The sequence below is a fragment of the Oratosquilla oratoria genome, chromosome 20, assembly GCF_046742065.1.
Source record: "Oratosquilla oratoria isolate Oo_2021 chromosome 20, ASM4674206v1, whole genome shotgun sequence".
In the NCBI taxonomy this organism is placed as follows: Eukaryota; Metazoa; Arthropoda; class Malacostraca; order Stomatopoda; family Squillidae; genus Oratosquilla; species Oratosquilla oratoria.
Genome location: NC_134796.1, coordinates 10,713,327 through 10,738,326, shown reverse-complemented (window position 1 = coordinate 10,738,326; position 25,000 = coordinate 10,713,327). Strand labels below are relative to the sequence as shown.

The following is a 25,000-nucleotide window of genomic DNA, read 5'->3' as shown; positions in this document are numbered from 1 at the left end:
CTTCAGTTCGCAAAGTTGTCCAGGATGGTAAAATTTTAAAACCAACTTGAGTTGGAAGTCTCCAGGTTGGTAGAATATTTCCAGGATAGTGGGACTTTCTTAAAGACACCTTAAGTTGAGGTTTATCAGATTGTAAAGCTTGCTAGTATGGTAAAATAATCTTGAAACCCACTTGAGGTTTCCAGGATGGTAGAACACTTTTAAAGACACCTTAAAATGAGGTATTCAATTCGTAAAATTTTCCAGGATCTTAAAACCTTAAAACCACCCTGAGTTAGGGTTTCTAGTTCATTTAAGATTTCTAGGATTGTGGAACACTCTTAACAACACCTTAAGTAGAGGTCTTCAGCTTGTAAAGTTTTCCAGGATGGTAAAACGCTCTTAAAACCAAATTGAATAGAGGTTTCCAGTTCATGAAGGTTTTCAGAATAGTGATACACTCTTAAGATTATCGTAAGATGAGGTCTTTAGATTGTAAAGGTTTCTAGGATGGTAAGATACTCTTAAAACCAACTTGAGTTGAGCTCTCCAGGTCATGAAGATTTCTAGGTTAATGGAACACTCTTTGAATCATCGACGTGTATTTTCTCTTCATGATTATGTGCATGTATGTGCGTCTATTCTTTTGTTAGTATCTATGTAACTATACTATTATGTGTTATGCAAATGTTATGCTAGTGTTGTGGACTACGTGAGTGTTATAAGTGTTATGAGGTGTGTGTGTGTGTGTGTGTGTGAAAGAGAGAGAGAGAGAGAGAGAGAGAGAGAGAGAGATTCACCTTGGTCTTTGGATCACGGGTTGGACCTATGATCGAGAGCTATTTCCCTCCCGGAAGAGAGCTCAGAGCTCGTATGACCGATCTATGGGTAATGCTGTGACCTTACACGCACACACACCCAACTCCCCCGCCCACGAGAGTTGTGTGTGTGTGTGTGCGTGTGTATGTGTGTGTGTGTGTGTGTGTGTGTGTGTGTGTGTGTGTGTGTGTGTGTGTGTGTGTGTGTGTGTGTGTGTGTGTGTGTGTGTCTATGAATCTCAAGATTTTGTATATTTATCCTTCTGGAGTATTCGTGATCTAACATGACTCCTTATTCGGCAGGATGAATATCACCGAGTACCGGCAGCGACATTCGGGACTCCAGCGCCTCACCACACAAATCTTCACGGCCTCCAAGGTTCCTCTACGGAAGGTAAGGCTTACGACTTTTTTCCCTACTGGCATTGCTCTAGATCCCAAAATAAAACCGAAAAAGATTAAATGCGGCCACGTTGATATTTTCTAAGAGTTCACATGATAATCAATCAAAAAATACCAGTACCTCTTCACGCGAAGACTTTGAAATTATCCAGTTCATACGTTCATTCTGGAGGTATTCTTTGTGTATTTCATGGCTAATCCAAGCTGGTATATGTTTCTGTGACGAGGATAAGAATTCCACCACGGTTGTCGCAGCATGATGATTCAGTCTAACGTCGCGAACTCCCCCATCATAGGCTAGGGTGATCTCCCTTACAAAGGACTTTGTAGCGTGAGCATGAAAGAACTATGCCCTTGGTCTAACTTGCTCGCGGCAGGGTTCGAACTACCGTCACCTCGATCTCCCCCTCAAGCAATGACGCTATAATCCGCTCGGCCATCGTGTAGTAAAAGGCGACGAGGTGAGAAGACTGGAGATCCCCTCTCTATCTTCTTTCCGCGAAGAACCAAGATATACTCTCACACGGCTACATATTCATATGAGAGGAAATTACAAAGGATAACAAAGGATTACAAAGGCGGAGCATGCCGACAGGAGACCTTTTGGTCCATATCTAGGTCGGATGCGAAAAAAATCATGATAATAATAAATTAATAAATAAAAACTATAATAATGTAAATAACAAATAAAACATAAATAAATGCATAGGTAAAGTTAAATAATAAACATACAGGTAAATAGTAAATAGTAACAGATTAACATATAACTAATAATAAATGAAAATCAAACAGACAAATGATAACAAAACAAAAAACAAGTAATATAGAATATATTATAATCATTACAGCATCTTGCTTAGGTGTTTATCTAAATGATTCTTAAAGCACTAGACGCCCTTACTCATTGCAAGATTCCAGTTTCTTTTCTTTAGTTCAAATTACGACACTTTGACTGTTGTCTTGTCAATTACAATTAAGAAGACATAAAAACACAAGAATGGGGGGAGGCTGTAAGACACCATAAGGCCTACACTAGACAGTTCCTTGTCCCTTATCACATACCATTCCCATCCAATCTTCTCTTGAAACAACCAATTTTTCAGCGCTAACTACATGGTTACTAAGTCTTTCCCAATTTTCAACCACTGTGTTAGTAAACCATTCCTTGCCCATTTCCTTATTAAACCTAAAGATGAAATAAAAACTCGTACAAAATTTTTCGTTGTCACTCTTAAACTTCAGTCACGAATCGGGTCTCACCCTTTTTCTATCCATTAACAACGCCCTTTGACATTTTTCGGTTTTCAAAAATAACGTGCTTCTTCACCATTGGTCTGTTTGAGTGAGCTTCCTTTCTGGAGGTGCCTGTGGAATTGCCTACGATTTTCCTGTTTTTGTGGAATATATAGGAAATGGAATGGAGGGGAGTGGAATATATAGGAAATGGAACGGGTGGGAGTGGTTTCTATGCCTTTTTCTTTTTTGGCTACCCCCCGTGTAGGGGGAAAAAGCCTTTGGTATATGTATGTATGTATGTAAACACACTGCAATCCTCATCTACTGAAGAAGATTGCAGTTTGCAATCGAAATATATAGATTCCCCGTCTCCAGTCTTTTCTACTCCAACAGGGGTTTTAACGTGATTGACAAATTTGTGATTACATTTTTCACAAAGGTTTCACAAAGGTTTCACAAAGGTTTTCAATTTTTCCAGCTCGACTTTTCACGCAACTCGATCCGGCAACTGAGTAAGAACGTCTGGGAGGGCCTGGAAGAGACTCTTACACATCTCAACCTCCAGTACAACCTCCTGGGAGACATACACATCCCAGTCTTCAAGTCCAATGAGATCAACAAGCTCAAAAAGCTCCAGGTGAATGGATAAAAGTTTAATTTTCTTAGTGTTCTGTATCTTTGTGTGTGTGTGTGTGTGTGTGTGTGTGTGTGTGTGTGTGTATTTACCTAGTTGTACCTAGTTGTATTTTACGGGAAGGGGAGCTATGCTCGTGAGGTCCCGTCTTCATATCTCATTTTATCTAAACTATTTTTAAATTCATGTATTGTTTTTGCACACACCACTTTCTCATCTAACTTGTTCCAACTGTCTATTGCTCTGTGAGGAAAGCTGTTCTTTTTCAAATCTCTTCTATAGTTGTCTTTTTTTATTTTCTTTCCGTGTCCTCTTGTATTTCTGTCATCCCATTTTATCAGATTCTCTCTATCAGTAATTTCTATGCCTTTCATGATTCTGTAAATAGCTATCAAATCTCCTCTCTCTCTTCTTTGCTCTAGTGTCTGTAGTTTAAGTTTTTGTAGTCTCTCTTCATATGATAGTTTTGAGAGTGTTGGTGCCAGTTTAGTAATTGCTCTTTGTATTCTTTCAAGTTTTTTTATACATTTTTTTGTACTTGGTGACCATATCGTTGCTGCATATTCCAATCTTGGTCTTATCAGGGTGACTAGGATTTTCCTCACCATTTCTTCATCCAGGTATGTAAATGCCACTTTGATTGTTCTTATTAAATTATAAGTTTCTCCAAAAATCTTATTTATATGTTTCTCAGGTGACATATTATTCATAACAATGACTCCCAGGTCCCTCTCATTTTCTACTCTTTTTATTCCTTCTTCTCCCAAATTATATGATCCTGTTATTCTGTTTTTGCTTTTTCCAAATTCCATTATACTACACTTTTTTGTATTGAACTCCATCTCCCACTTCCTACTCCATTCTTGTACTTTATTTAGATCTCTCTGTAGTGATTCACAATCTTCTTCAGTTTTCACTCTTTTCAGTAATTTTGCATCATCTGCAAAGAAGCTCATATAGCTTTCAATTCCTTCATCCATATCATTAATATATATAGCAAACATTATTGGGGCCAGAACTGTTCCCTGCGGGACACCGCTTATTACTTCATTCCATTTTGAGTGCTGATCTCTTATCACTACTCGCATTTTTCTTTCTTGCAAAAAGTCTTCCATCCAATTTAGCAATTTACCTTGTATTCCTCCTTCATATTCTAATTTCTTAAGCAACTTCTTATGTGGTACTTTGTCAAAAGCTTTTTTTAGGTCTAGAAATGCACAATCAGCCCATCCATCTCTTTCTTGTATTATATCTATTAGCCTTGAATAGAAACATATTAAATTGGTGACGCATGATCGTCCTTGTCTGAATCCAAATTGCCTTGGATTTAGTACGTTGTTTTTTTCCAAGTATTTTACCCATCTACTTTTGATAATTCTTTCACATATTTTTGCTATTGTACTTGTTAGAGAGACTGGTCTATAGTTGGTAGGTTCTTCTTTATTTCCTCCTTTATATATAGGTACTATATTTGCTTTTTTCCAATCTTCTGGAACTTTTCCTTCTTTTAAGGAACTGCTTATTATGCTATGTATTTTGTCTGCCAGTTCATTCCTACATTCTTTCAGAATCCAGTTTGCTATTTCATCTGGCCCATGCGATTTTCTGACATCAAAATTACCCAAGTGTGTCAATATTTCATTCTTCGTTACTTCTATTTCTTCCATAGGGGGGACTTTTTCCTTCCACTCAATCTCTTCAGGTTGTATATTTTCCCTTGTAAACACTGATTTAAAATGTTTGTTCATAATTTCTGCCATTTCCATTTCCTCAGTGTATTCCACTCCCCCTTGTCTTAATTTCTCCAAGTCTTGTTTGTTTTTCAGTTTATTGTTTACAAATCTGTAGAATAGTTTTGGTTGATCTTTACACTTTTCTATAACATCTTTTTCATATTTTCTTTTTTCCTCTCTGCACTTTTGTACATATTCATTTCTATAACCAGTATATATTTTCCATTTTTCAGGTCTTCTGTCTTTTTTCCATCCGGTCCAGGCTTTGTCTCTTTTGTCTTTTAACTCCCTACAACTTTTGTTGTACCAGCATTTTACATATTCTTTTTCTTGTTTTTGTCTTGGGACATACTTTTCCACTCCTTTGTAAATTTTTGTCAAAATATTCCATTTCTCTTCCACTGATGTTTCTTTGTATATTTCTTCCCAGTTTTCTTGTTGGAAGAATTCTCTTATTTTATCAAAGTTTGTTTTTTCATACATCATTCTTCCTTTTCTATATTGTTCATTTCTTTTCATATATTTTTCTTCATTAAGTTCCAGTTCAATCAATATGTGGTCACTTTTACCTATTGGTGTTTTATATTCAATCTTGTCCACTATTCTAGGTTCAGATGTAATTATTAAGTCTAGCCTCGATGGTTCTTCTTCATTTCTATACCTAGTGTTCTCTTGTATCCATTGTGTCATTGAATGGTCAGTAATCATCTCAAGTAGAGCATTTCCCCATGAGTCATCACCACTCTTTACTGTCATTTCTTCCCAGCAGATTTCTTTGCAATTAAAGTCGCCCATCATAACTATTCTTCCTCCGTCTTCCATTATTTTAGTTAATGCTATCTTTGTGTCCTCTAACATACTTTTATGTTCATTCTCCTCCCATGAGGCTGTTTTCGGAGGCACATAGTTGATCACAAATTTTCTGCTCTTCTTATCTCGGTCTTCCACTTCTATCATAATCATCTCTACTGTATTCTTTCCATATATGACACCTTTCACGTTTATATCCTTCTTTGTCAGGAACATAACTCCACCCCCTTGTTTTTTCTCTCTGTTTCTAATCCAATAATTGTATGTATCATGTCCTACACTGTTGGGTGGTAGTGGGCCTTTTAATTTTGTTTCTACAATTCCCATTATGTCCGGTTCTTTTTCTTTCAAATAATCATTCAGTTCATTCAATCCTGTTATCAATCCATCTATATTTGTGTAAGACACTCTTAGTTTTCTGCCACTTCCATTGTGTTCTCTGTTTCCCTTATGTTTTTCTTTAGTATGTCGAACTGCTTTATTTTCATGTTCACTACTCTCCAATAGAATCTCTCTTTCTCTGACTCCGTTCTTTCCTCGTTTTTTGCCTTAGCTTCAATTCTTTTCTGCTTTTCTGCCTCTCTTTCCTCCTTATTCATTTCTCTTTTTATCCATACCTTTTTATATTGATCATTTGTTGCTAGTTTCCCTGTCTTGGATAGAATTTTCTCTGCCGTTGTTTGTGACCTGAATTTAATCTTAATTGGTCTGGTCTTATCTGTACTATATTTTCCGAGTCTGAATTTTTCCTCAATTTCCTTTATAATTTCTGGTTCATCTTCCTGGACTAATTTTAATAAACTGCTTACCCTTTCATTTTCCTCCTTGATTCTTGCGGTTCTATCTGGGTTATGTTTCTCTTCCATTCCTAATATAATTATACATTTCTTTTTGTCAGCTAATTCTCTTACTATATTCTCCTTCTGTCTCATCACTTTAATAACTGAGTCTTCATTATGTTCTTTCAATTGCTGTTTGACTATGTCAGTGAATGAAACCTTATTCCCTTCTTGAGTTATTCTCCAATTTTTAGCTTCTGTAGCTATTTTCTCACTGTTTTCATTACTATTCTTCTTCAATTTCTCATTCTCCTCCTTTACATTTCCTAACTGTCTTTTTAGGTCCTCTACTTCTTCAGTTAAGTTTCTGTTAGCCTTCTCTAGTTGTTCCAATCTTTCAATTCTTTGGAGAATGGAGCCTACATTACCTAACTTACGTTCCAAGTCCTCGATCACCTTATCAACTCTCTCCTCTAGTCTTATCAGTCTGGGGGGGGTTGTGTCCCCCCCACCCTCTTTAAATCCCTGGAACATATTCTCGTCACTTTCTACTGTATTTCTCCTCTCTATACTTCTAATCTTTACATTTTTATTTGCCATTTCGTCATCCGGTGGTCGTTTCATGTTGACCTTCCGCCCGTCTGCCTGGGCCAAGTCCTCCACATCCTCATTACCTTCCATTTCCCCAGTAATCCCTCCCCCTCTCCTCTTTCCTTACTTTCCCACTACCTCACGAGCAATTCCCCCCCCCTGCAAATACAAAAAGGCACTTCTCTTTGCGTTGGTATCCTCAATCTGCACTTTTCTTCAGAGCGTTCGTCAAGCCGTCCGTTCGTTGAAAGTGTGTGTGTGTGTGTGTGTGTGTGTGTGTGTGTGTGTCTGTGTGTGTGTGTGTGTGTGTGTGTGTGTGTGTGTGTGTGTGTGTGTGTGTGTGTGAGTTTACCTAATCAAAATTACCTAATTGCAATGTAAAGAGGTACATTCCTGTGATCCTCTCTCTGTCTATTACCCAATTAGGCTATTCTAAACACTGGTTTTCATTTTACATATGCTTTTTGATTTATTTATTTATTTATTTATTTATTTATTTATTTATTTTTTTTTTATTTTTTATTTTTTTTTGCAGACTCTCAATTTGGCACACAACAAAATCAACGAGCTGGGTACAGATTTGCTCAACGGCCTCAAAGAACTGCAGGTTCTCTATCTTGAGGAGAACAATCTGAAGGCCGTGCCCACCCTCCCTCTCGGAGGACTCACCTCACTTCGGGCACTCACCCTCCAGGAGAACAATATCGGTGAGTCTCAAACTAGATACGTTCTTCTCTCCTTACTTGATATCTGTTACTTTTCGTCGATATGGAAGGAAGTGTCCTTCTTTAAAAAGGAAACCTCACGCATGCGTTTCTTTTTGTATAGTACTCCGAAAAGACTTTTTGAAGTCAATAAGTACAACACTGCAAAAGTCTTGATATTCATTTCTAAAAATAAGTCTTAAGTTGATGGGAATGTTATGTGGAGAAGCCTGTTCTAGAGTTTCAAAGAATAGAAATAAAAATTAGAGAAGGGAAGTAAGGAATAAGGAACTTGTATTGAAAGATAGCAGTGGATAGCAGTGGCAGTTGGAATAGATATTATTAATTTACTATATTTTTATTTAACTATATCGTTGTTTTACGACACCGTAAGTTTGCAATATCGTTAGTTTACGATACATTTGGTATTCTAAACCATTAGTTTTTGATACCAGTACTTTGCTGAATCCGGGGTTTTGGATTCCTTTGCACTGTTGCGCTCTTCACCGCTGCCGCCAGTGAATCCGGAGTTTAGGATTCATCCAGTCCGTTGTCTTGTAGGGGTAATGAAACCTGTATTACTGCTTAAATATATATTTACACGACAAAATCAGTGGAACCTCCTAGCGGAATATCCTAAGGATGAGTTTCCACCGAGCGAGTCCAGGCCGATTCTCGCCAAATGTTGTTAATTTGAATGGCTAGAAGGAGACTTTGCTTGCAGCATTCTAGACTTCCCTAAGAACACTTCAACAATCTGTCTGACATTCGTAAAGGTTTAGCTCCTTTCATTTCGCCATTCAGTTTCTCAGTATATGACGCGAAGGCAATTTGACTTCTGAAAATTGAAAAAACGAAAGATTGCAACCGACGTCGTTTCTGCTTAAACGAACTCACGACGGCTGAGGAGAATCAGCCGAGACTCGTTCGGTGGAAACGCAGCCTAAGACTGGTCTGTATAGTCCCCGCTCCGCATGTCGGGGTCAGGGTTTTATGTACATTTTTACATAGGTCAGCATTTATACCTGAGGTTAACAAATAGTCTTCACATAATGCAACTTATTAGTAAATGTATCTATATGTGGTGTGTGGTTAGTTGATTATAATTACGTCTTCTTACGAGCATGTGAATTGTTTCGGTATAAATATCTAGGTTGGGCATTCATCGGCCCTGATTCTCCGTCATGAGATGTTCACATGATAATGATGTAGTTCTGGTGGTGTCAGCGAGAATAGAAAGATCTGTTTCCTTTGGACTGTGCTGTTAGTCACGTGTGATGTGAATGTGACTGGTACGTAGTATATTAAAGGTTTACATATCATGTGAGGGTTATATATGGTTGCATATGGTTACATATAGTTACGTATCACATAGACAAAATGTAGTAGCACATTTGTAAATTATACTCACGAAGAACCCACAGTCGGAATAAAAGGAAACTTAGAAGAAAGTATAACTTCTATATATTTCGGCTAACAGCTATAGCCCTCTTCAGGAAAGTACTTTCCTGAAGAAGGCTATAGCTATTAGCAAAATATGTAGAAGTTATACTTTCTTCTAAGTTTCCTTTTATTCCGACTGTGGGTTCTTCGTGATTATAGTTATGTATGGTTACGTATAGATACATTTCAATATCATTAGTTTACGGTGTCGTTGGTTCACGATATCTTAAGTTTATGATATCTTTAGTTTACGGTACCATTATCATGTCAACGCATCGTAACTGCGGTCCTTGTTTTGCAGTTACGGTAAACGCAGGAGCGCTCTCGAGCACGCCTGGGCTCTTGTTCCTCAACCTTTCGAGCAACAGCATCAGCACCATCGAGGATGACGCCTTCAACGGCCTGCCCGAACTGGCGACCCTCGATTTGTCGTACAACAGGTGAGCGACTTCGGGTGGGTGGGTGGGGGGGGGGGGGAAGCTGGAAGGGGAGCAGCGATCCCGAAGGATTTGTTTGTCTCTTGTCTACCATTATCTCTTCCCTTTCTGTCTCTTTCGTTTTCATTTTCGTTCTCGTTCTTGTACTCGTTCCTCGTTCTCGTTCTCGTTCTCTCTCTCGTTCTCTCTCTCGTTCTCTCCCTCTCTCTCTCTCGTTCTCTCTTTCTCGTTCTCTCTCTCTCGTTCTCTCTCTCTCTCGAAGGAATATTTCTGTCTCTCGCCAGTGATCTCGCCCTGTAAAGAGTGGTAGTTTATCTCAGCTTAATTATATGTCACAAGATGCTCACTAGCCGAGCGCGTTAGAGTGTCGCTGCTTGCGGCGGAGGTCGAAGTGACGGCAATTCGAACCTCCCGCCAGCAAGTTGGTCCAAGGGTATGGTTAATTAAATTCCACGTTACAAAGTCCTCTGTAAGGGGCACTGTCCTACCGTCCTTAAAAGGGGATTTTGAGACGTTAAACCGAATCAGACCTCCCTCAACTACTGTACATGTCAGACATTGTTTTCATTATTCAAAGTTTTATATAACAATGTGCTGTGATTATTTTATCTTGGATGGTGCCGGCTAGTTCTATTGAGATATAGAATTGTTTTGTGTCCTCTAAATTATCGAACTTAACGCAGGTTAATCTTGTCTCACTTTCACCCTTCATCGGATGTGGCCCCTATGGACCAGAGCCACACAGTCACCAAATTATTTTGCTGTACTTGGTGAAGCAGTAAGAGAACTCTTGTCTCCGCAGAGTCTCCGATTTGAGTGCAGGATCCCTTCGGGGGCTCACGGCACTGGAAGAGCTTGACCTCTCCTCGAACTTCTTGACCGAGGTTCCTGCAGACGCCCTCAAGGAGCTCCAAAGCCTAAGACGACTGGTTCTCCACGACAACCGTATCCTGGTAAGGTTATTTTGATTAATGAACGTGATCTAAGCAGTGCAAGGAGAAAAGATTTTTAATTCTGTTTAGTAGATTTCATCGAAATTTTTGGCTACATAAGAACATAATAATAGAGGAGACTACAAGAGACCATAATGCCTACACTAGGCAGTTCCATGTCACTTACCACCTGTCATCCCTATTCAAAAAGTTACCTAATCTTCTCTATAAGAACATAACAATAGAGGAGACTACAAGAGACCATAATGCCTACACTAGGCAGTTCCATGTCTCTTACCACCTGTCATCCCTATTCAAAAAGTTACCTTATCTTCTCTTAAAACAATCAATTGTTTTAGCGCTCACTACATGGCGATTGGAAATTTATTCAAATGTTTATCTTCTTCAGACACTTGGAGGCGTTGTGGCCCTTGGACCCCTGAGTTCGCTCCAGCATCTCGACCTGACTCGCAACAACGTAGGCGAGCTTCCTACCGGGACCTTCCGTCAGCTGTCAGGACTGAAGACTCTTAAACTTGGCGTCAACACCATCAGGAGGGTAAGCACGAGGAACATCTGTTGTATCTTATGACTAGAACCTTTTGTTTTCTCTTCTCCTTATCTAAACGTCCCTCTGATTAGATATTTTTATTATTAAAGACTGTCTCTGCTTAAGACAAATAATGCTGGTCACTTTGGATTTTTACTGTTCCTCTATTCTGCTATTCTCCTTTGACTCCACCTTCTCAGTGTCATATTGTCCCAATGATAGAAGCGCTGAATATTACCAACAAGGTACTCCCTAATAAGAACAGCGTTAAGATCAGTGTTACAGCATATGCCTCTATAGAAATGTTCCTTTAAGAATAAGGAGGGATATCAGATGCTAAAAAAAGTTATAAAGACTTACATGCTAAATAAATTATAGCTTAGGTGTTTATCCAAGTGAATTTTGAAATTTTGAATCGTATTACATCAAATTGCATCGGTTGGAAAATCGTTCCATTCATTAACGACACTAGTGGTAAAACTGTTTCTACTTACTTCTAACTGAAATCTATGCCCTGACAGCTTAAGGCATTAATTCATATGTGGATAGTATTTTGTTAGAAAATATTTTCTATTTAGATTTTATCATCTCCCTTTAAAAACATAAATGTTTGTAATAAGTTTCCTTTGAGTCTCCATTTTTTCATTGAATAGGTTCAAATGAATTAAGCGGTTTTCGTATGATTTGTTTCTTATTTTTCGTATGAGTTTTGTGGCTCACCATTCAGTGTACTCTGCAATTTATCAATATTCTAATGAGATTTGGGGGCTGTGCAGGAACAGCATGTTCCAAGGCTGTTACTGATAAAATTGCTTAAGGAGAGAATCGAGGCTACAGATAGAGAGTGAGAGATTTAATTTTGAATACATAATCAGCTGAGAAATATAGCCTCGGACTGAATGGATTAAGCATTTATTGATTAACCCCTTTACCTTCATTTGGAGTGCCAACCCCGGTAGGCTGACACTCATCCAACAGCTCTATCAACTCTGACTAGTTTTATCTCACTTTTTCCACAGAGAAGAGCTACCAATTGGTCGCTGTTCTCCTCTCGGGTTTTGTCTTTCTTACTACTTAGAGTTCCAAATAGTTTTCTCATTTCCATCTGAAATCCCTATTTGTTGTCAGTTGTCTTTGTAAATCTTATTTTCTTCATGAAGACTAGTTTATTTCCTTCACCTACGAAATTCAATAAAGCTGTGAAACCTACTATTCTGTGGTCATTGCATATCTTTATTTGTAATGGTAACATCGCTAACAGTGTTGTTCTTGTTTTCTCATATGAAGTTTATATTTCTGTGATTTTATGTTAGAACTCCTCAAAGTCAATTTACTACATGGATCCTTTTGTAAGAAAGTGTTTGTTACTCTCATGTTGTATCTCTCTACTGAATTGATTAGAATCAAACCTCTGTCAATTCTCTCACCTAACTTTGCAGTACATGATTCACTTGCAATGTTCTTCGTACGTTGGCATTGAAGTCTCTGACCGTCTTTTTTTTTCTTGATCATCTACCTGACTCGGGCAGTGATGAACTAAGTGTTGCCGTCAGATTTGTAATGTTAGCACATAAATCTGAATTGTTTTAGTGTATCTTACACAGCCCATTCACAGTTCATGCTGATATCTGACACACCACTGCTTTTCACTGTGCTACCAATAATCCCTTGCTTAATCAAGAATCCTATTGCGCTGAATTTCTGTTTTTCTTTATCGCTATAGTGCAACAGGTGGTAACTATTTCATAGTAGCGCGAGCTTTTCCTCTCCTTTTAGGACGCCACTCAGTACATTTGATATCCCACAATTATACTGGTGTTATCAGCAGTTGATACTTTAGGGTCTACATGGGGCGCCCCTACGGATCAGAGCCATACTTCATTTTTTCTGTGATAGAGGAGGACTCTGTTCACAGAGAAATGATGAAACTTTTTTTATACTGCTACTGTCCCTCCGTTATGCTGTCCCCCAACCCCTTGTTGCTGTCCTGTACCATTTCTCTGAATTTCATTTCCTTGTTTCGCTTACCCTGTGGTGGAGGAAAAGAATGCTGCCAGCAAGCATTCCCACTTGAATCGTAAGAGGCGAGAAAAACGGGACGGGGATTGGGACCAGGTATCCTTCTCCCTGTAGCCCCACAGGGGACATTCATAAAAAAAAAGTAAAGGCATAAGAGGGTCTAGGAGTTTTCCAACCAGCACCCTAAGGTTTGGGTCTTTTAATGTGCGTGGATGTGGTACAGATGAGAATAAAAAGGAAGAGATAGGTAGTATGTTTGTGAGAAGAAAGATGGATGTGTTGGCTTTGAGTGAAACTAAGTTGAGAGAGAAGGGCGAGTGTGAGTTTGGGAGTGTAGCTGGGAGGTTCTCAGTAGTGAAGAGAAGGCGAGGAGGAGAACGGGGGTGGAAAGGGAGTTGGGAGATAAGGTGGATGAAAAAGTATTGGGATGGTTTGGACACATGGAAAGAATGAGTGAAGAAAGACTAGTAAAAGAGGTATGGAAGGCAGATGTGGGGGAGTGAACATGAGGGGGCGACCTAGGATGAGATGGATGGATGGGGTGAAAGGAGCTTTGAGGAAGAGGGAAATGTCTATTGAGGAAGGACGGGAGAGGACAGAAGATAGGGGTGAATGGAGAATAGTTGTATATGGATGATGTTGTGATGCATGAGGTGGAATGAGTAGGGGAATGGGGGGTGAGGAAGTATGTGTGAGAAAAATTTGACGCAGCCCGAAGGTATTTCTCCTCGTCTTCTCCTTTTCTGTATGAGGGAACGGAGAGGGGGGTCGCCGATTTAATGAAGCGGCCTTGCTGTGGATGTGCTGTGTCTTGCGACACTGCTTCTGACCCAGGGCAGTGGACAAGATACAGAGATGACCCGTCATCCAGGAGGTGCCAATATAAGAGGGAGGGAAGAGGGTGGAGGGGAGGGGAGTGTATTGGGGATCGAATGGGTAGGAATGGTTTTTATGCTTTTGTTTTTTTAGCTACCTCCCTTGTAAGGGGGGGAAAGGCCTTTGGTATATGTTTGTATTAGCAAAATATCGTAAACTGAGGAATAAATGTCCAAATTTAGCACAACCACAACTAATATTAAACCCTTCAACCCGACAATGTTTTAACATGTTTCAGGTTGATGCTATATGATTTCATTTAGGTGAGAAGCAGAGTCAAGACAATATTTAGTCTTGACCAATCAATACTCCAGTTGTGGCCCAAACCTCTCTCTCAGTTGTATGAAATAATCTGTTATTAGAATATATATCTCAAGCATACATCATTTAAGTAAAGAGAACCCCTTCCACACGATTCCATACTTCACAGTTTTTATATTAACTAGCGCCAGGCGATTGCATTGATTCGAAAGGTGTACCCCTGTCAAAGATACTTCAAACTTGAGGGCCGCTCACTTGAAGACAAAACGAAATCATCAGAGAACGTTACCAAATTGAAGAAGTTAAACAAGTCTTTACATTCAAATCGTTTTTCTTTTGTTTGTTTCAGGTGGAGACAGAGGCTTTTGAGGGATTGGAATCTCTGGAAACGTTACACCTGGACGACGCCAACATTCTGTCCATCCCATGGACAGCTTTAGAAAAAGTCCCGACGCTCACCACGCTCACTCTTGACTACAACCGCCTGGGAGTCATCTCCTCCGAGAGCTTCAAAACGGTTACACGGCTCCAAAAGCTCTCGATGGCACATAACATCATCCGCGAAATTCCCGAGGGCACTTTCTCCAGTTTCACCGAACTTGAGGAGCTGAATCTCTACGGGAACCAACTGCAGATTCTCGTGCCAGAGAGTCTGCACGGCCTCAGACAGAGTCTCAAGAATCTTAACCTTGGACTCAACCTGTTGAGTGAATTACCGCAGTTCGATTTCCCTCAGCTGCACTCTTTGGTTCTGTCCAAGAATAACATTTCGATTCTCCCGTCCGACGCCTTCGTGCTTCTACCGGAGCTGAAGATGCTGGACTTGAGCGAGAATCACCTGACTACGGTGCCTGTTACGTTGATGCACCCACTGTCGAAACTCTCGACCCTCAACCTCAGTCACAATAACCTGACGGAGCTTCGAACGGGTCAGTTCAACGGTTCTTCCATAAATGTCATCAACCTGCGACATAACAATATTGAAAGTATTCCCAGTGAGGCCTTCAAGAATCTCTTGTTCCTACACACGCTCGACCTTAGCCACAACCGTATCTCCAGCATTGAATCCAAGGCTTTCTTCAACACAGCTCTCCTTCACATCCTTCAGCTGAATAACAACAAACTCTCTTCTTTCAAGGCTGAGTTCTTCAACTTCCTCACACCTTCATCCATTTCTGAACTTCGCATCATGGACCTGAGCAACAACGGTATCACTTTCCTGGACCCAGCTGCCTTCCGTCCCCATGCCAAGCTCACTTGGCTCAGTCTTTCCAACAATCGCCTCGTCTTCTTCCCAGACGAGATCGTTAGAGATCTTACACACTTGGAGCACCTCAACATCGAAAACAATCTAATCAAAACTTTAGCAGGAGGAGACTTTGCTAACACTCCCTTCCTTCGAGAGCTTAATTTGAGAAGTAATCAGATTGAGTCGATTGATGAGGCTGCCTTCCAAAATTCGACCCAGCTACAGGATCTTGACCTGAGTAACAACAAGCTCACAGACCTCCCAGGTGAAATCTTCCATGGGATAGCCTGTCTGCGTCTCGACCTGAGTCACAACAATCTCTCAACACTTCCGGATATGATTTTTGATCGTCCTAAGTTCTACCGCCTGCAATCCATCGACTTGGCTCACAATCAGTTTGAGGACGCTCCTGTCAAGGCCCTCAAGAAACAATATCATTTCTTAAATAAACTCGATCTTTCCCATAATAAGATTGTGGACGTACCTCGTAATGATGAGGTTCTGGCCAATGTTAATGTTCTGGACATGTCTTACAATCCACTTTCTGAGGACGCTATCCTAGCCATCCTCACGGACCAGAAGACACTAAGGGACCTCAACCTTGCCGGTACTAATGTCACCAATGTGCCAGTAATTGAGACACGTTTTCTACTGTCTCTCAACCTTTCTGACAACCACATTGTGGAAATTAAGGAGAACTCCTTTGTCTACGCCAAGAACTTGCACACACTCGATATGTCAAGCAACGAGCTACCTAACCTTAGTTTTGGCCTTGCCACTGCTTGGCCTAGGGTCACTGAACTCCAGTACCTTGACATTTCTGACAATCCTTTGGCTTACATTGTGCGAGGAGATTTCAGTTACTTGCAAAATCTTGAGGTACTTAAAGCTTCCCATTTGATGAAAGCCGAACGTATTGAACGGTCAGCGTTGGAACCTCTGAAATCGCTGAAAGAATTGTATCTCCACACGCTGCCGCGTGTAGGCTACCTTGATTCTCGAGGAATTCTCGAAGCACTTCCTGGTCTCGAAAAGGTCGACCTTGAATTGATGGACCGCGAGGTTCACGATCAACTCCACCCTGCATTCTATCCTCGACTTCAGAAGCTCACCATTCGCGGTCGTAGCGTTGAGGCCCTGTCCGGCGGGGCATTCGCTGGTATCAACAGCCCACAACTAGAAATTGGTCTCGTGAATACAAGTGTGAGTAACCTGCAGTCTAATGTGTTCTTCCCTGTGCCGATGTCGTTGCGCATCACACTGGATGTGTCCAACAGCAGCATCGCATCTCTCAGCCCGCAGTTCCTCAACACCCTCGATTCGAGGCAGCGTCACCTCATGCTGACAGGCCTAGCGACCAACCCTCTCTTCTGTGATTGTAACCTAAAGACCCTCCAGCGATGGCTTATCGCTAGAGGACCTGATGACCCCCTTGCTAACATCACCTGTTCCGCTCCAGCTGGCCTAGAAGGCGCCGTTTTAACTTCAGTCTCCGAAAAGGATCTGACTTGTGAAGGTCGCCCCACTACCACTACTACTGACCTTCCACTCTTCACCACTACAAAACGCCGTCCAGTCACACAGGACGACATCATCACCAAAGACGACACTACTAAAGCCCCCAAACTTGAGGAAGCTTCTGAGGGTCAAGTCAAACAGGCGGGGTCGCAGACCAATATGGACACGATCATCATCGGCATCGTGGGCGGCGTGGTGGCTTTCGTGGCCTTGCTCATCATCATCATCTGCCTCGTCCGGCTTCGCTCCGACTCGCAGTACCGAGGTGGACCTCTGGTGGGACCCCTTGCCCTTCGCCACCAAGGCAACTGCACCTGCCTCAAACCTCCTCCCTCTACATGGGGATACCCTCCAGGGGCACCCGTGTACCCAACCCTTCCAGCACCACCTCCAAGCTCTCGGGCTGGAACCCTAAAGATGATGCCTCCACCCACTACGCCCGTACCACAAATCTACGGCACTGTTGGCAGTCACAGCAACCGCAACTACTACCCAAACCCTCCCTATTACATGTCTTACCCAACTGAAAGTGACACAGAGCAACGATAGAGGTGGATAATTGGTTGAAGCGCGCGCATCGTACCGCATTCCCTGTGTCGACTTTGTAAGAAGCCATCGTATTTCTTAGCCTCATAAAACTTCACTTTCCGTGGACCCCGTGTGAGGCTAGATGAGTTGTCTGGAGAGCCATCACGGCGTTCACGCTCAGTCTCGTAAACCTTATTTCAGATCTTACGAACTCGCGATGCATGTGCCTGCGAGCGGGTGTGAGACCTTTTCACCACGCTCAAAAGTGTCTTCTGTATATAGACACCTGTTTATTTTATGCGTGCATGTGCTAGAGTAAATGTTCATGTCTGAGAGTGCGACTGGTTTAGTTTGGCGTGTTTGTAGATATAAAGTGTACATAATGTATACAGCGTGTGCACTGATAAATATATGATTATTGCATTCCAGAAAATCGCCATTGTATATGCGACTGTAGCTATGTACAGGTCAGTGTGTATAAATGTACGCATATATGAGTGCGTGTGTAAGCGTGTTTGGTCTTGTATGGTCAGTGTACTCAATGTTAGAAGCAACTAATGAAATGTGTCTGCATACAGCTGCAGTTGCGTCGAGACAACGGCAGAAATCGCGTTGTCCACAGGAGCCTCGAATATCTCCTTTTTTTGTGCGGTTGCTTTCCTCATTACTATAACTCTGCTCTATTTATTATACTTTTGTCTTGTTTGACCGCCCGGATACTCATATTCTATCTCTAAGAAATTTTTGCTGTAAACCAGGCCGGAGAAGAACCTCGTATCAGCCGCAAGTGACAGGATTGCCGACATATGAAATGGTTACTTTCGCCTGGTAACAATCGTCAAGCCCAGTGGAATGACCACAGTGACTTCGACGGTTTGACGTCAATAAAAGAGACTAGAGGTTTGCCGGTGGCTGTACTCTGCTGTGTTAATACAGTTCACAACCAAAGAGTCCTTGGACCATCTGATGACCAAGAACAAAAAGCACCAGCTGTAAATATCACTTTCCGTCCATCGCTTGGTGCCAGGAAAAGGTAAAGCTACGAGGCTTGGACTCCATGTGCAGCAGGAACTGCTAGCAGCCTGGTTTCTCTCTCTTCAGGGTCGTCGCGTCTGTATCCGAAGACTTCGCGACAGGCTCGTGTCGACTTCAAGCCGAGCGCAGGATCTTCCTTGAACACAGAGAAAACAGTTGAATGAGCGAAGGGCTCAAGCACACACAGACTGTTTCTAGATTTTAATGTTAAGTTAATGTTTCATATATACATTTGTAAGTATATGTATATACAAGGCCTCAGTCACCTTATAAGAGAGGTGGCCGGGACACTGCAGACACTTGCACCGAAAGACCCACACCACCCGTCCCATCTCTACATTCTCATGGAAGTGATAAACACTTTACAAATCGAAAGAAAACAATTCTCTATGCAGGTAGTTTACAAATGTATCATATATCTGATGTTACAAGATGAGGAAATTCAAAAGTATATAGTTAATCTCGAGGCTATCCCTTACTTCTTCATTTAAAATTGTTAAATATACAACGAGTCTTCCCTTTCTGATTTTAGACAACGAAACGTTACGATTTGCTAATGTAGCAAAATTAAGTCGTTGGTAGCTGTACTAACTTTTATTTATTCTAATTACTCGTAATTTACCTGATTTGTTTGTATTTGCGCAAATCCGCACGTGCATGACAGATCATGAATAGAATGTGTTTGAGTTAGGTTGCGCCTATTTGCATCGACAGCGAACGAGGTAGTCATAGATCTACTGAATAATCACCATTTTAATAGAAAGAGTGATATAGAACCTCCATCATATTCGCAGATTTACTGAATAATGAATCCAGTAATGATATGATTATAAACTACATATGATTTATATCCCTCTTATCGTTCAGCAAATATTACGACTGCCAAACTCATGTCGCGAGGCCAAATGACCACATTAACCGTTCCATCATGTTAGGAACCATCACGGAAGTCCACCACATCCTTTTAAACATAAAACTTGCGTCTTTGCTTGTCACTAAAATGTTATCAAGAAGAAAATACAGTCTTGTGGGGACACTTGTTATTGAGAGTGAAATCCTGAAACTTTACAATGACATATTGTATGTCGGTGACAATATGGACCTGTGTGTCCATACCCTGAACCAGTCAAGTACGGGTCAGCTCGTTATAGCCTCTTCCATACCGGGCGGAATCTTTACCAGGCTATTTTGATTGTTGCTTTATCGCACTTTCGCCAAGACAAAGAATTAGCCTAACCTGATTACAGACACACATGAAGCGAGCAGCATCAGAAAATCCTTATAGCTCACCTTGGCGAAACCTACAGTTTGGAATACTGTGTATCCTAAATAACTCATATCACATACCCATGTGAATTGTTAGATATTTCTCATCTAAAGATTATTTTTTATGCTCACGTGGTGTGGTATTTATTGTATCGACTCGATTATATAAAGCGATACTGATATTTTACCTATCGTAGATGGTTGTTATTCTGAGTAGTGTAATTCGGTACACTAGTATCATATATTGATTATCTAGTTACAAGCCATATTGTATAGTTCATTAATCTTCAGTTCTGTTAAAATGTATAGAATTTGATAACTGTGCGTGTGAAGTAAATTGGTACAGACATGTACAGTAGTTTCAAGACAGACTTCAGGACAGTAAAACATAGTAATTGGCCATATTGTATTAAGTTAGAAAAATGTTCATAGTTGTTTAGTGTTTTATTCATAATGTTTGCTACTCCAACTTGGCCAACACGTCCGTCCAATGTATTCTTTTATACGTTCATTTTGTACATTATTTTCATATACAATAAAGTGTTTAGTTTACCCCAGTGTATTAGTGTTCCTTGTAAGAAGTAATGAACATGACCACTGTATACAGGTGCATAATGTTTTACTGAAGTGGTTCCAAAACTATCTTGCATGAAGCCCCTTTTCACTTCCATCAGTCCCGCACGCCCCAACCCCACCTTTTTGTATTTATATGAAATGATATATATGATTATATATATTATGTTTAATTATATATATATATATATAACAGTGTCGCACTTGTCATGAGGATGCCGGGTTCGAGTCCTAGGCAGTACCACATTTCAATTTCAGCATGCTGGCTTTTGATGGCTTAGAATTAAATTGCATTGTGGTTGTTCAAAATATATATACATAGGTATATATATGTATATATATATATATATATATATATATATATATATATTTATATATATATTATCATAAAGAAAACGGGTTGGTTGCCTGACAGAGTCATACGGAGTGTTTCAGAATATTTGAAACCCATTTTTGGGCTTCTCATAAGCTTCCTATTGAAACTAACTCTGTTTCGCAAATGACTGGATAATAATGACCAGGACAATAAAACAAATAATTCAAGAATGTTCAAACCAAGTATAAACGTCTATTCGATTTCAAACAAAAGTCAAAATTTCAAGTGGATTCGAAATTTTGAAACATATGGAAGTGTAGAGGATCTTAGAGAGGATAGCAAATTACTAACTGGAGCTCCTGTCACAGTACGCACACCTGAAAATGTCGGAATTATTCAAGATTCTGTGGGCCGAAGCCAGAGCAAATCTCCGTCGTAGGAGTCAACAGCTCGGGATTTCATGTTTTTTTTTTAGTTAAACGCATTTCTATATCTGATCTGAAACTCTATCCTTATAGGATTCAGATCAAACACCAACTCACCCAGGCTGATAATGATAAGAGAGTCACTCTGTGTGGGTGGTTCTCTAAAAAGATTGAGGGAAATGAAAACTTCCTGAACAACGTGTGGTTTTCAGATGGGGCCTACTTTCTGCTGTGTGGCCATATTGACTCCAAGAAATGGGTTTTCTGGGGGCACTCACAACCCTCACCGTATCGCTGAGCAACTTTTGCATTCAAAGAAGTGCAATGTCCAAGCAAGGAATTATTGAACCATCTTTCTCAGTTGAATAGTAGTCGTCACGCAGGTCAGGTCATCCGGGTAGCTGCTTCAGTCAGTGATATGGCGAGTGGTTGTGTTACCGTGTTCAGCGCCGAAGAGGTACAATCTCTACTTATTAGAATTGAAGCCTTGGAGGATGCTGTAAAGTGCCTTAAAGAGGAGAATCGAGTTCTCCCCTCGAAGGCCCAAAATACGGAGGACAAAACTAGCTATGAGCTTGGATGGAAAACGACGAAAAACAAGATGCAGATTAGTGGAAAAAAGTCCTCACTAGCCCCGCTCGCTTGCAAGAACTCGTTTCAAGTTCTAGCAAATCTGCAGGAAGAAGCAATTGAAACTCAAGAGAAGAAGGGAAGGGCAGACGCTGGATCCCTGCCCACGGGTAAGATTTTGGTTGTAGGAGACAGTCAAGTGAGGTACTTAGACAGGGCTTTCTGCGATAAAGATAGGAAACATAGGAAGCAGGTGTGTTTCCCCGGCGCGGGGATAGGAGATGTTAGAGATAGGATTGAAGAGTGTTTAGTAGGAGAAGGTAAGGACCCTGTAGTTTGCTTAAGTGCCGGGGGCAATGATATAGGGAAGTTAGGGAGTGAGGAATTGTTTGCGCGGTTCCGGGATGCGCTAAACAAGATTAGAAATAAGGGAGGTGTTCCTGTTTTATGTGGAATCCTTCCGAGACGTAGAGTTGAAGGCATGTAGCATTCCAGGGCTATTGCAATGAATTGCAGGCTAGCAAAACATTGTAAGGCCAATGGATGGGCATTTTTCGACAACTGGGACCACTTTTACGGTAGAAACCATCTATATACAAGGGATGGGGTGCACTTGTCGCCCAGAGGATTTCGGCTCCTTGCTGAATCCCTTGAGCGAGAAGTAGGCATCCTACAGGTGTTTTTTTCGGGTAGATTACGTGGGAGTAGAGGGGGGGGAAGTGTCGGAATACAGTTTAGGCAATAGAAACAACTTAGAGAGGGACTGTGAAAAGAATCACCAAAGCAGGTGGAGGGAAAATAAACTTAAAGTTTACTATACAAATAGCAGACGCATAATTAACAAAATTTATTTACTGCGGGGTAAAGCATCCGTAGAGAACTTCGATATTATAGCTATTACAAAGTCCTGGATCAACATGGCTGATAAAAATTTCCTTCCGGAAATCGAAATAGAAGGATATAAGTTTTTTCACAAGGATAGGCTTGGCAGGAGTGGGGGAGGTGTAGCACTTTTCGTTAAAAATACAATAAACTGTATTATCAACAATTCGATTAAGGAAGAGGACGGTACGGAATCCATTTGAGTAGAGATTATAGGCAAGAATAAGAAAGTTATTATTGGCGTCTTATACAGACCTCCTAACCTCAGCATTGAGCAGACTGATCCCCTGATTCATGAAATTCATAGAGCGTCCCAGTACAAAAACGTTGTGATCATGGGAGATTTTAATTGTAGAAACATTGGCTGGGAAATTTTAATAGGAGATCAGGAAACAAAGAAATTCCTAAATGTCGTGCAGGATAATTTCCTAAAACAAGTGATTACAGATCCTACGAGAGGAGTAGATAGCCTGGTCTTATTTTTAACTAATAATGAGCACCTAATGAGTAACGTAAAAGTGGGAGATAGTCTAGGCTCTAGCAATCATCAAGAAATAAGATTTAATATTATTTGGGAAGAATTAAAAAGTACGAATAAGTCCAAGTACCAGACTTCAGGAGAGCAAATTTTGACAATATAAAAACCTATTTGAAATTGAATATGAAATGTCATGCGGACGTTTCGGACATTGTCGAGTCTCGGTGCGTGACCGGGGGTCAGGTCATGACTAGAGGTCGGGGCACGGAGGGTAATATGGATACCTTGGGTCAGGTCATTTGGGGACGAGGGCTCAACAGACAGGTCAGCGATTTGGATGAAATGTATAGCAATCTAACTGATTTAATTATTAATGTACATGATACATTTATCCCCCTGAAGTCAATACGGAAAAATAGTAATACTCCCAAATGGATGACAGACAGGTTGAAACATGAGATCGAAATGAAAAGAGGACTTTACGTAAATAAAAAACGGGGAAACACACCTTAGATCAAGATATAACGAAATGGCAAAGCTGGTTAAAAAGAATACACGTACAGCGAAACGTAATTATGAAATTAAGGTTGCTAGTCAAGCAAGATCCAACCCAAAGGGTTTCTTTCATCTCTATAGAACAAAAAAATAAAGAAAAAATAGGACCAATTAAAAACGATGAAAATGTCATGATAGAATCGGAGGAAAAAACGAGTGAGGAATTTAACAATTATTTTCAATCGGTGTTTACCAATGAGAGGTTAGATAAAGTACCTGACTGCGATCCGATTTTCAGAGGGGATGAAGAAAGTAGTCTGTAATATCAGCATTAGTAAAGTAGAAGTAGTCAAGCAGATTGTACGACTTAAAGCTACAAAATCCCCGGGTCCCGACGAAATTTTTCCGAGAGTGCTTAAAGAGTGTAAATTTGAAATCTGCGACAAGTTAACTGAAATATTTAATAAATCAGTAGATACTGGTTTTGTGCCTACTGCTTGGAGGCAAGCAAACGTTGTTCCTGTTTTTAAGAAGGGAGATAGATCGTCTATATGCAACTACAGGCCAATCAGTTTGACATCGGTTATAGGAAAAATGTTTGAATCAATAATAGTAAATAGACTCAGAGAACACATCGAAAGACATAATTTAATTCGTGATTCACAGCATGGTTTCTCCAAGGGTAAGTCATGTGTGACTAATCTTCTATCCTTTTACATTAAAGTATATAAGGCGTCAGATAACAAGGATAATTACGATATTATTTACCTTGACTTTAGCAAAGCGTTCGATAAGGTGCCACACCAGAGACTAATAAATAAAATCAAAGACCATGGCATAGGAGGAAAAGTGTTAGAATGGATCAGAGCTTGGATTAGTAACAGAAAACAGCGGGTCACCATAAATGGAGTAAAATCTAGGTGGGGCAATGTTACTAGTGGGGTCCCCCAGGGCTCGGTTTTGAGTCCCTTGTTCATTATGTACATAAACGACTTAGACGACGGGATGAATAGTGATGTTAGTAAGTTTGCGGACGACAATAAAATAGGACGCCTAATTAGGTCAGGAGACGACACAGAGATTCTGCAGGATGATCTTAACAAATTGTTCACATTGTCGGTGAAATGGCAAATGAACTTCAGTATCTCTAAGTGTAGCATGCTAAACGTAGGGCTACACAACCCCGAAAATAGATACAGCTTAGATAACACGTTTTTAAAGAAAACTGAGTGCGAGAGAGACCTGGGAGTTCTAGTGAGTCCGGACCTTAAAACCAGGAAACAGTGCATTAGCGCCAGAAATAAAGCTAACAGTGCATTAGGTTTCATTGCTAGGACGGTAACGAATAGAAGTGCAGAGGTAATTATTAAACTCTATCTAGCGATAGTTAGACCCATCCTTGACTATGCGGTATAGTTTTGGTCTCTGTCCTACAGAATGGACATCAATACACTAGAATCA

At 40.5% G+C, this 25,000-nt stretch overlaps 1 protein-coding gene across 2 annotated transcripts in view; it reads left to right on the top strand.

Annotated features, from left to right (window-relative positions):
* The window catches only part of LOC143036383 (uncharacterized), a 220,468-nt gene extending 200,122 nt beyond the window's left edge, over positions 1 to 20,346 (top strand). For both annotated transcript variants that reach the window (XM_076203659.1, XM_076203660.1), the window contains exons 4-10: positions 1,101 to 1,191; positions 2,914 to 3,072; positions 7,518 to 7,689; positions 9,431 to 9,569; positions 10,369 to 10,519; positions 10,908 to 11,057; positions 14,554 to 20,346. In XM_076203659.1, the coding sequence (XP_076059774.1) occupies positions 1,101 to 1,191; positions 2,914 to 3,072; positions 7,518 to 7,689; positions 9,431 to 9,569; positions 10,369 to 10,519; positions 10,908 to 11,057; positions 14,554 to 17,520 (3,829 nt within the window). In that variant the 3' untranslated portion in view covers positions 17,521 to 20,346. The remainder of the gene's footprint in view (positions 1 to 1,100; positions 1,192 to 2,913; positions 3,073 to 7,517; positions 7,690 to 9,430; positions 9,570 to 10,368; positions 10,520 to 10,907; positions 11,058 to 14,553) is intronic.
* Positions 20,347 to 25,000: the final 4,654 nt, after the last annotated feature.